At 39.3% G+C, this 12,653-nt stretch overlaps 1 protein-coding gene across 1 annotated transcript in view; it reads right to left on the bottom strand.

The window, feature by feature from the left end:
* The window catches only part of NYAP2 (neuronal tyrosine-phosphorylated phosphoinositide-3-kinase adaptor 2), a 311,110-nt gene that overhangs the window by 73,537 nt on the left and 224,920 nt on the right, over positions 1-12,653 (bottom strand). The window contains exon 5 of the mRNA XM_049888849.1: positions 6,333-6,542. Within this exon, the coding sequence (XP_049744806.1) occupies positions 6,333-6,542 (210 nt within the window). The remainder of the gene's footprint in view (positions 1-6,332; positions 6,543-12,653) is intronic.

Here is a 12,653-nt window from a genome sequence, read left to right as displayed (position 1 = left end):
AGACTCAATATAATCTTCATTTATGACTCAATGGCTCCCATTAAGTCCTCTATCATTTTTCAAGTCTGCACTGATTTTCTGTTCTGAATGATTTCAAAGGCATAGTAAATAGTAAACAACAGCAATAATAATAGTATATTTAATTATAATCTAACGATTGTGTGTTCAAAAATTTTGTTTCATCTAAGATCTTTGAGGGGAAGAAACATGTGTGTGTGTCCCATAGAAACTATAGCAGATTTGGGTACAAGACACTTGAAAAATATTTGTTAATTGATCCAGTGAATAAAATCCAAATTTTTGTTAATACCATATTTACTTGTATAATGTCTCCACCTTTTCCCATTATTTTCACACGCATCTTGGTCCCCGTCCTCCGCTGCCTTCAAGAATCACCCTCTGGGGAGTTTCCGATTTACTAAACAACAGTGACTTTAATAAAGTACCACAGCAACCAGTGGCAATGTTAATTAGAACTGAGATCTCCTGACACGTATGCTTTACTTCAGCAATTCCTCCATTCCTCTAAAGAGCTGTTGAGAACAACTATTTCAAGTGGCTAAACTACTTTTGGTGAAGCAATTGTCTGTGACTGATAGAAGTTTGTGTGTGTGTGTGCCTGAGAGAGACATTGAGAGAAAGAAGAAAAAATAGGGAGGGAGAGACCCAATGGCAGAAAGGTGAAAGAGAAAAAGAGAGAAAGGTTTATAGGTAGAATTTTCTTTGAGTGTTAGGTGTGGAGCTGAGTAGTACTTCTGTTATTTAGGAAGGACAGCTACAGGTTAGTTACAGTCCTAAGGTTTCTGGTGGTCATCACCACCTACCCATTCCTGTCAAGCCAATTCCAACTCATAGCGACCCTATAGGACAGGGTAGAACTGCCCCATAGAGTTTTCAAGGGGCACCTGGTAGATTCCAACTGCCAGCCTTTTGGTTAGCAGCCATAGTAGTTAATCACTACACCACCAGGGTTTCTGGTGGTGACGAAAAAAAAGGGGGGGGGGTTAATAGTTTAGTGGTCCAATGGCAAGGAGACAATAATGAAAAAGTGTGAAGAGATAGGAAAACAGCAAACACTGACGCAGCATTCTCTTCTATTTCAAAAAGTAGCAAGTCCCAAGATGCTCTTTTTAAGCAATTATTTGCCTGTTCTAGACAAAGTCTATCTCATGGAAGAATATTCTAATGTTATTGAAGTCATGCATGGTTTGTTTAAAAAAATGAAGGTAAGTGAACCTTAGATATTCTATTTTATAGGGTTTTTTTTTTTTTTTTTTTGCTAGTGGAGCTATGGCATTTTCTAGCATAGAACTAGCACATTTGAGGTTCTTTCTCTTTAGAAAGATAAAATCTACCAACACTACAAAAATTTTTTTCTTTTCCCTTTGGAGCTATGGCATTTTCTAGCATAGAACTAGCACATTTGAGGTTCTTTCTCTTTAGAAAGATAAAATCTACCAACACTACAAAAATTTTTTTCTTTTCCCTTTGCTTTCTCCCTCAAAATTGGTAGACAGGTAGACTCAGTAGATATAACTGCTGTGGTATATTTGAGAGGCACGGACTTCTTCTAATTGTTCAAGCAGCAGTACCACTCATTTGAGTGTTTTTTTTGAATGTTTTCACTATTACACAAGAAATGCTGACTTGCACTGACATTACATATGTGACTGCATTTGCACTACATTTTCCTACTTGTTTTAATAGAGTTACAAAAATTTCATAATCAAAAATTTAACAAGAGACTTTGGTAAAGGGTGAGACAGTACACAATGCTGGGGAAGCCAGCACAACCTGTACAAGGCAAGTCATGTTAGCTCCACAGACACATCCAAACTCCCTGAGGGACCAAATTGCTGGGCTGAGGGTTGTGGGGACCACAATCTTGGGGAATATCTAGCTCAATTAATGTAACATAGTTTATAAAGAATATGTTCTACATTCTACTTTGGTAAGTAGTGTCTGGGGTCTTAAAAGCCTGAGAGCAGCCATCTAGGATACTCCATTGGTCTCATCCCTTTGAAAGTAAGGAAGAATGAAGAAAACTAAAGATACAATGGAAAGATTAGTCTAAAGGACTAATGGACCACATCTATCACGGCCTCCACTAGACCCAGTCCAGAATAACCAGATGGTGCCCGGCTACCACAACTGGCTGCTCTGACAGGGATCACAATACAGAGTCCTGGACAGAGCTGGAAAAAAATGTAGAACGAAATTCTAACTCAAAAAGAAAGAACAGACTTGCTGGCCAGATAGAGCCTGAAGAAACCCTGAGAGTATGTCCCCCAGCACCCTTTCAGCTCAGTAAAGAAGTCACTCCTGAGGTTCACCCTTCAGTCAAGGATAGAACAGGCCCATGAGAGAAAACAAGACTGAAGGGGTACACGAGCCCTGGGGCAGGGACTGGAAGGCAGGAGGGAACAGGAAAGCTGGTTATAGGGAACCCAGTGTTGGGAAGGGAGAGTTTTGATATGTTGTGGGGTTGTTAACCAATGTCATAGAACAATGTGTGTACTGTTTGATGAGAAACTAGTTTGTTCTGTAAACTTTCATCTAAAGTACAATAAAAAAAAAATTAACAAGAATTTTTTTTTTCCTCCACCTTCATTTACTTTCTTCACAGTCTAAAATGGTGCGTGCAAAGGGAAAGCATATTTATGTCATTTCTTCCGGTCAGTAGATAATTTACTGCTCTACAAACAGAGCTGAAAGGCTCAGAAGGACACATGCTAGATGCTGTAAACCAAAAGAGCCACTTCAGGAGTTTGCAGAGGAGAAAAGTGAAAATACTGTATAAATTCTTTTTATACTCTAAATTTCTTAGAAGATTTGTGTCAAGGTCTGTTCAGTAAAAAGTTCATTGTGGAACCATCTAATTGTTTTACTTTCATTTATTGAAACGTCTGGATTCCCCAGGGTTCCACCCTCAGGTTGTTCTCATCTCAGCTTCTTGCTCTCCTTGGTTAGGATCCTTCAGTCTCAAGTTTTAACCACTCCGAAGGTGACTAAGTGCCTAATGCCACTAAATCTCTTCAGCTCCATATCTATAATTCCAACTGTCTACTGGTTTCTCAACTGAATGTCCCAGAGCACTTCCAAGTTAACATAGTCAAAATTAAGTCCTGATTTTCCTTTATAAATCTTGCTCCACAGCTCATAATGCCTATCTCTGTCTTAGTAAATCATCTCCCAGACACTCAAGCTAGAAGCCTTGGGGTTTTTGTTGGATCATCCACGAGGAGAACTGAAATACCTTCTCCCTATCTCAAACAACCGGTTGCCACTGAGTCAATTTTGACTTGCAGTGACTCCATGTGTATCAGAGTAGAATTTTGCTGCTCAGGGTTTTCAGTAGCTGAGTTTTCAAAAGTAGATTGTCAGGACTTTCTTTTGAGGTGACTCTGAATGGACTCAAACTTCCAACCTCTCAGTTAGCAACCAAGTGTGTGAACCATTTGCACTGCCCAGGGACTTCTATCTTAAAAGATATTTAAATTATTACAAAAAAGCTACCAGATAATATTCAAAACCTAATCATGTGGTAGATACTGTCTATTGCTTATGCAACATCATCTCCTTTCATCCCTGCTAACAGACTATTGATTTCATGTCCAGGTGTTAGGCAGACCCCTTTGATTTAAGGGAATGAAGGACCCTCTAAAAGCCCATGGAAATTCCACTTCCCTTCACTCAGTGATTGGTTCAGATGACATGTTCTCCACTTCTGACCAGTTAGATGAAAAGGAGAATCTGCTGGGATACAACACCCAAAACTCTCAAAGCTAGTTCATGATCATTAAAATAAATAACTCAATAGAATTGTTAAGGAGAGTTAGAAAGCTAGAAAGTTCCTGGGTCTTTGATGATATCTACAAAATACCTTGAACTGCCTATTTCTAGACTAGGGGGTGTGTGAGTTAACAATGACCATTATTGCTCAAGCCACTATTAATTGGTACTTTGTAGCTAGTAACATACCTAATTAATACACATGGCCCTTTAGGATTCTTGCGATCTGGTCCCAACCTACCTTTCTAGTTTCTTCAATCTCCCGCCATACTCTTTATACCAAATACACTATGTCCCATCCCGTAGAGTTCTAGATTTTCATCCAGAAGTCTCTCACTTTCTTCTTCATCTTCCTGGTAAGGGACTCTATGTTTCAAACTCTAGCTCAAATGTTACCTCCTTAAACAATTGTTAATTTAGCCACTAAAAGCCCCCAATCATGTCTACCAAAATCATACTCTCCCAGGAAATTGATCTCCCTTCTGTTTCCTGTATCATTTGTATGTAATGCATTCTGTTGCAATTACCAATTTGCCTGTCTTTTACTAGGACTTTGAGTACGTATATGTAAGGATGCACCCTTCTACGCCCAGGTCCTACAACAGTGGCTGCCACCTACCACACACTCAGGTTGTGCTCCAGGTTTTCATAAAAGATACCTCTGATCACAATAGGAACAGGTATTTTTCATGTTTTTTGAATAGAACTATTGGTAATCATTTATAAAATTACATACATACCTTAAAAAAAAAAGTCTACAACTAATCATAAACGCAAAGTGAACACTGAACGTCAATATTCTTTGGGGGCAGCTTTTTTTCCCCACAAAATACTCATTTTTCCCTTTATTTCTTTTTCTTTATACACAAAATATCTTTTTCGTCTTATAGACAGTATCTTTTTCTGCTACACCTATAGCTATGTATACTTTACAATCAAAAAGATTTTTTAAAGTTTCTGCTAAGTTCACATTTGACTCCTCTCCAGATTTGGATGAATGCTGTTAATTTGGTGTTCCCTGTTGTTGCTGTTAGCTGCTGTTGAGTTGGCCCCTGACTCATGGTGACCCCATGAGCAACAGAAGAAACCTCTGTCCAGGTCAGTTGCAGATCAGACCATTGTGATCCATAGGGTTTTTGCTGGTTCATTTTCCCAAGTAGATCACCAGTCCTTTCTTCCTAATCTGTCTTAGTCTGACAGCTCCACTGAAACCTGTTCAGCACCATAGCAACAGACAAGCCTGCAATGACAGACGGTGGCTGGTGGGTGTGCATGTGGTGCACTGTCTGAGAATCAAACCCAGATCTCCCGCATAGAAGGCAAGAATCCTACCACCGACCCAACAATACATAATAGGGCTTGACCATCACAGATTTATGTGACATTTTAAGTTTTGGGAAGCTATTATTTTGCCCCTGCCTGAATAGTCTTCCAGAAACATCTCTTCCCCAGGTGCAGGGATCATTCACCCTGTTCCACTGTAACTTGCACATCACTGTCAGAGACCACAGTCTAAAACCATGTAAATTGCTTTCTGAGAGGAATATCAGGGTCGAAAAAGAACGTTGAAGGACTGGTCTACTGTTTAGCATTCTGACACTTTTAAGGAATAGAAACCTGAAAACTACAGAAGGTTTCTTGATTATTTGTTGTTTATTTCAATTGACAGCTCTCTGTGAGTCCATCATGTAGGTGTGTTGGTGCAAAACAAACATATGCTGCTTTAAAAAAAATGATGTTTAATAATATTTGTCTATTAGCCATGCAGAAATTGCATTGGGGGTTTAAATTTCAACCTGTGAAATTTAAAGGGGAATCAGTTTAAAATTTTTTCTTTTGACTTAGACTTGGAAATTTAGTATCACACCCAATGCCCAGGTACTGTCTTCAGCTTACAGCTTCAGATGCTATATAATATCTACTCACTCTACTCCCTTTAGATAATCTTTGTACTTTTTGTTTAGTTTTTTCCAGTTGCCTAAGATCTTTTTTGAAGCGAAGAGGGTATAAGCTCTATATAATCTACAAATTCAGTTTTAGATAAGGTCTCTAGATGTTTTTGAAGAAATTTACTGGATACTTTCCATTCATCAGGGCTGCTGACAGCTCCAAGAAGTACCACTTGCTTATCTTCTATGTGACTTGAGCTCCCTAGAGTGGTACAGCGCCTTGTCACATCCCTTAGCACCTATGTGAAGGGCTATTTACACTGTTTCTATGAGTAGGGGGGAGTTCTTGGATGGTGCAAACTGTTAACACCCTCGGCTGCTAACCAAAAGGCCTGGTGATCTACTTGCAAAAAATCAGCCACTGAAAACCCTGTGGAGCAGAGTTCTACTCTGGCATACATGGGATCGTCATGAGTTGGAATCAACTCAATAGGAGCTGTTTTAATTGTCGCTTTTTTGGGGGGGGAGGGGGAGGTTGGCTAGAAATAGTGGCAAAGTATCTGTGTTTAGGGTCCTCTAACTGACAAATGCATGAAAGCAGTTTATGGAGACCTCAGAAATCAGGGCCTAGGAGACCATTATAGCTCTTACCTGAACTGTGGTTTCCGGCTAACAAGGTGGGACTCACAGAGGATCTTCCCAGTCTACTGGTCACCACAGGTTGTCCTGGTGTTCCATCCCATTCCTGAGCTTTGCCAGGCTCTCTGGAGGAAGATGCCCCATGATGCCCTCTCTCTTTACTGTCCAGCTTTGGTATTGGCTCCGTGCTGTGGCTTCGGACTTTCAGCTCGTCTGTTGATTCTATGGATTAACCAGAATTACATTCCATTAAACAAACATCAGGTCCTTCTCAAATTCCTTTTTAAAAATTAGAGAATGATTTCCTAAAATACTTTCAATATGTTTTTAGAAACTTAGTCTTGTGTTTCAGATTGCAAAATGTAACTGTAAAAGGGATATAGATCACAACGAGAGGTAGTTTTCTGAGCTGTGCAAGCTAATATCAATGAGAAATGCAGTTTGCTCTTTGCAAATACAGAACCACAGGAAATCTTGAGCCTTCTTTAGTTACTCTTCTCTTGTGCTCATCCCCAAGGAAGCTTGTTAAAGAGCACTTGACACACACTCTTGTTACTTTCTCATCTTTCATTCACTCCTTTATCCACCATGATGGATTTAATCTGACCACTCAATGAAAACATGTTAAGATCATCTACTGTCTTTTAGCTGAGAAGTCTGGAAGGTATTTTTTCAGCCCATTTGAATTATAACTCTTGACTACTCTTATTTATATCTTCAATTCTCTTGTTTTACTTGATGGCCTATCTTTCTGTGTTGTGTTCTATTTCTAGCACCATTTCTATGCCATTTATACTTCGCTTTCTTCACTTCAGTCCACTGTTCTTCCCATTCCATATAACAACTTTTCTGTGATTTTAACCATTCTTCAGGCTTCAGCTAGCAATCAACTGTATGCGAAGTGAAATCTCAATATTTTGTCTGAAGCCTGGGTCATTCTCCTGAGCTTTAGATTCATATATGTACCTGCCTGCTGGATGAGTCCACCTGGATACGCCATGATTAGCAGGCACTTAACATTTCAGATACTGGGATGACAGCATTTCTACTAAGCTAATGGCTCCTTCCATTCAGATAATCCTCAAAGTTAAAAGCCAAGTAGCGAATTTTTTCTACATGATTCTCTCAAAACTCAACCACAAAAAGACAAACAACCCAATCAAGAAGTGGGCAAAGGATATGAACACACATTTCACTAAAGAAGATATTCAGGCAGCCAACAGATAAATGAGAAAATGCTCTCGATCATTAGCCATTAGAGAAATGCAAATTAAAACTACGATGAGATTCCATCTCACACCGACAAGGCTGGCATTAATCCAAAAAACACAAAAGAATAAATGTTGGAGAGGCTGCAGAGAGATTGGAACTCTCATACACTGCTGGTGGGAATGTAAAATGGTACAACCACTTTGGAAATCTATCTGGCATTATCTTAAACAGTTAGAAATAGAACTACCATACAACCCAGAAATCCCACTCCTAGGAATATACCCTAGAGATACAAGAGCCTTCATACAAACAGATATATGCACACCCATGTTTATTGCAGCTCTGTTTACAATAGCAAAAAGTTGGAAGCAACCAAGGTGTCCATCAACGGATGAATGGGTAAATAAATTGTGGTATATTCACACAATGGAATACTACGCATTGATAAAGAACAGTGACGAATCTCTGAAACATTTCATAACATGGAGGAACCTGGAAGGCATTATGCTGAGCGAAATGAGTCAGAGGCAAAAGGACAAATATTGTATAAGACCACTATTATAAGATCTTGAGAAATAGTAAACCTGAGAAGAACACATACTTTTGTGGTTACGAGGGGGGGAGGGAGGGAGGGTGGGAGAGGGTTTTTTTTATTGATTAATCAGTAGATAAGAACTGCTTTAGGTGAAGGGAAAGACAACACTCAATACATGGAAGGTCAGCTCAATTGGACTGGACCAAAAGCAGAGAAGTTTCCGGGATAAAATGAATGCTTCAAAGGTCAGCGGAGCAAGTGCGGGGGTCTGGGGAACATGGTTTGAGGGGACTTCTAAGTCAATGGGCAAAATAATTCTATTATGAAATCATTCTGCATCCCACTTTGAAATGTGGCGTCTGGGGTCTTAAATGCTAACAAGCGGCCATCTAAGATGCAGCAATTGGTCTCAACCCACCTGGAGCAAAGGAAAATGAAGAACACCAAGCCCACATGACAACTAAGAGCCCAAGAGACAGAAAGGGCCACATGAACCAGAGACCTACATCATCCTGAGACCAGAAGAACTAGTTGGTGCCCGGCCACAATCAATGACTGCCCTGACAGGGAGCACAGCAGAGGACCCCTGAGGGAGCAGGAGATCAGTGGGATACAGACCCCAAATTCTCATAAAAAGACCAAACTTAATGGTCTGACTGAGACTGGAGGAATCCCGGCGGCCATGCTCCCCAGACCTTCTGTTGACACAGGACAGGAACCATCCCCGAAGACAACTCATCAGACATGAAAGGGACTGGTCAGTGGGTGGGAGAGAGACGCTGATGAAGAGTGAGCTAATTATATCAGGTGGACACTTTAGATTGTGTTGGCAACTCTTGTCTGGAGGGGGGATGGGAGGATAGAGAGAGAGGGAAGCCAGCAAAATTGCCAAGAAAGGAGAGACTGAAAGGGCTGACTCAAGAGGGGGAGAGCAAGTGGGAGTAGGGAGTGAGATGTATGTAAACTTATATGTGACAGACTGATTGGATTTGTAAACGTTCACTTGAAGCTTAATAAAAATTATTAAAAAAAAAAAAAAAAAGCCAAGTAGTGATTTTTGGCTCTCCCTTTCTTTAACTGTTACTTCCCAAATCCATCAATCAGCATTTTCTGCAGATTTTATTTCTGAAGATCTTGCTCTCCCATTTGCTCTGTTTTATGTCATGTATACCTCCATTGCTCTGATCCAAGTTCTAATTATCTCTCTTGAATTATTCCACCTTGTCTCCTTGGCTCTGTCCTTGCTTCCCTGAAGTGTAAACTTCATAGAGCTACCAAAGTGATCTGTTTAAAATGCAAGCCTCATTATAATATACCTTGCCTAAAATCCTTCCAGAGACTTCCCGTTATCCACAGAGTAATGTTTAATTTCCTTAATATGGCCTACAAAATTCTCCTCTATCTCACCCTTCCCTTCCTCTCCAACTTCCTCACTCCCTGGTCAATACTGTACTCCAGGAACACCAAATTGATTAGAGCTTCTTTCTTGCTATCCTTCCCTCAGCAAAAAACATACTGTTTTCTCTAGGTATCTCCTCAGCTGCTTTGAGTACCTTTATATCCTGTCTTTGCTTGACTGACTATACTCAGCCAGTTATTCAAGTTAACTCTCCTCTAAAGCCTTGTGTTACTTGCAACCTGTAATGTTATCTCTGCACTGATCTTGCTTTATCATTATCTTTCTATGTCTCTGATCTCCCCCAAAAGCCTTCAATTCTTTGGAGACAGGAATTGCATTTGTTTTTTGCTTATTTGTTGTTTGTTTTTTTATTTCATTTTCATTATGTGCCATATTGCCTGGCACATAATAGGTCTCAAGAGGTACTTGATTATTAATTAATTTGGTACTCTCCTCAACTCCTCAGGTATCCTCTGATGTGTGTGTAGGAAAGACAGCATTTCTAAGGGACCAAGAGAATTAAGCAAGTGTTATAAATGTGTTAAAGTTACATGGGGCTAATGGTATTTTTGAGAAATCTGATTAGCTAGCAATCTCAAGTTATAAACTTTCCCAGGTTAAAAGTTTAATTCAAATAAGAAATTTTTGAGGAAGATTATAGTGAAAAAAGTCACAAAATACAGTTTGGAGAATCTGTGTTTAGTTTTCTTCATATTTAGGTTCAAATGGTCATCGACTTTCAGCAATGTGATAATACGCAGCTCACACTGTTCCCTGTTATTGGAATCTGTGGGGGAAGAGATAGAACAAGTCCTAATTCGATGCATAGCTGCAGATGAGGAATCCAAGAAGACCTGCCCTCCTGGCCCTGGCTGGGGACCCATGCAACTGGGCACCTGATGTCTCCTCTTAGAACCTCACTTTTCTCAACTACAAAATGGAGATAATATCAGCCCTGCCTAACTTCCTAGATTTTATTTTAAGGATCAAATGATATTCTATATTTTTAAATATATTGAAAACTAAAAATCCCGCACAAATAAAATATAGTATTAATTTAAATAAATTTTAGTCATTTGTCCTTTATGAATTTTTTGAATATTTAGGCTAAATAATTGCTATAAAACCAAACTCATTTCTTCAAGTTGATTCTGACTCATAGTGACCCTATACGACAGAGTAGAACTGCCGCATAGGGTTTGCAAGGAGCAGCTGGTAGATTTGAACTGCCAACCTTTTGGTTAGCAGCCAAGCTCTTTGCCACTCCACCCCCAGGGCTCCGATAATTGCTATAGTCTCTTGCAACTCTAAGATGTTATACAGTTGCACAAATAAATATCACAAATAACATTCTATGAGAAGTTAAACCAGGAGGGTAGTCCCCTATCAACAATCTCAGAAAGGTTTCAGGTCTTTAGGTGGGCCTATTTGTAAGTTTAACTCCCAAACCGAAAAAAAGAAAAAAAATGAACCGTTGCTGTTGAGTCGATTCTGACTCATAGCTACCCTACAGGACAGAGTAGAACTTACTGCCCCATAGAGTTTCGAAGGCATGGCTGGTGGATTTGAACTGCTGACCTTTTAGTTAGCAGCCAAACTCTTGACCATTGTACCACCAGGCCTCCACAAGTTTAATTCTTGGTTATACTGAAATCAAACATAAGAAGTCAAAATATTTTAAAAAGTGATACATTCCAGCCTAAGAATTATTGTAACAGATTTTAACCAACACTTGCTCTGCAGGGCTGTGAGTCAACATGAAATAATACCAGTATCAGCAAAGAACATCATAGAAGATTTCCAAGCTGTTTATTCACAGTTTCAAATGAAATGTAGCTCTGTGTTCTAAATGTCACAGCCTCAAAGCCTAATGACCCACCTGCTTCACACCAACTTCTTTTCTAGATTTTAAATCAGTTATTGGGGTGCTTGCTTTATTACTTTCCTCTCTGTATATTTTTCCATTACTACCATTAAACATTGACCAAGTTTCTTTTCTTTTTTTCCTATTCATCACACACACACACAAAATCCTCTCTCAGTAGAAAAAAAAAAAAAGAATGCTCAAATTGAACATCAGGGCCAATATTGTTCTTGCAGATTCAGACAAGATTTTAAATAGGAAAGAAAGAGGATTTGTGGCTAGGCACCTCCACCAGCATCAGCCTCTTTGTTCTCATTCAAATTACTTCCTCATACAAACCAGAGGACTGCCACCTAGGCCTCAAGCCTCAGACAAATAAAAGCCCAGTATGACTTGAGGGCACGCTTTGCAATCAAAAAGAAGCTTTCCTCTTCTTCTTTTCCTTTCCTTCTTTGTTTTCAAGTCCCAGAGAGGTTAGTCTTCTGTGAATTTTGGCAGGTGTATTTAAAGAAAATTGAACAAAAGGGCTGAAGAAATTGTGCTACTCAGATCTGTGGCTGCGTGCTTTAATGCCAGCCTCCCATATGGAAAGCAGAACTGAAGAATGGGTAAGAAAACTCTAGGTGTAACACAGCGTTTTATTTGAGAATCAATCTGTTTTCTCATATGTGTTCAAAGACAGCTCCCTACAAAATGTGTTTTCTAATTAAGAGAAAGAAGAGAAACTTCAAAATAGCTGTTGAAAAGATGAAATGTTGCAATCAGGCGAAGAAATATCTAAAATAAGGCATGGTGAAAGCTCAAAGAAAGCCATGTAGAAGAATAAGGATGCATTTATCCACATTCATATGTTTCGATGATTTTCCCTAAAGCTTGTTCAAAACAAAATTGATTTCCGTAAATACACTTTGTTGAACAAGATCAATATTAGAGACTGTGGTGAAGCTCTACGTAAAATCTTGGTTCTTTTCCTGTCCGCAGTTATAACCCAGCCTTCAGCACAGGGCCAAGTACTTAGAGCTTTTGTTCTTCATTCCTTGAACAAATGACTGAGTGAAATTTTGGTACTGATTTAAAATCTGATTCTCACATTGAAATCTGATCTTGAATGAGATCTTGTTATGAAAATGTATATATTACTGTACTACATTTATCTTTCAGACTGACATATGTCATGTTTGACATAGGTAAAGACGCCAGGATAAACATTTCCATGACCAGAATATTCTTCCTGGTATTCCAATTGATGACACCTCATGCAAATCTCTTTGATGTTCCTTCTCAAGGCTTTCCCATTCCCTACCTCTTTATGATGCCTCTGGG

This window comes from Elephas maximus, chromosome 6 (assembly GCF_024166365.1).
Source record: "Elephas maximus indicus isolate mEleMax1 chromosome 6, mEleMax1 primary haplotype, whole genome shotgun sequence".
NCBI lineage: Eukaryota > Metazoa > Chordata > Mammalia > Proboscidea > Elephantidae > Elephas > Elephas maximus.
The sequence above is the reverse complement of the archived record's forward strand: the minus strand, read 5'-3'. Positions and strand labels throughout refer to the sequence as shown.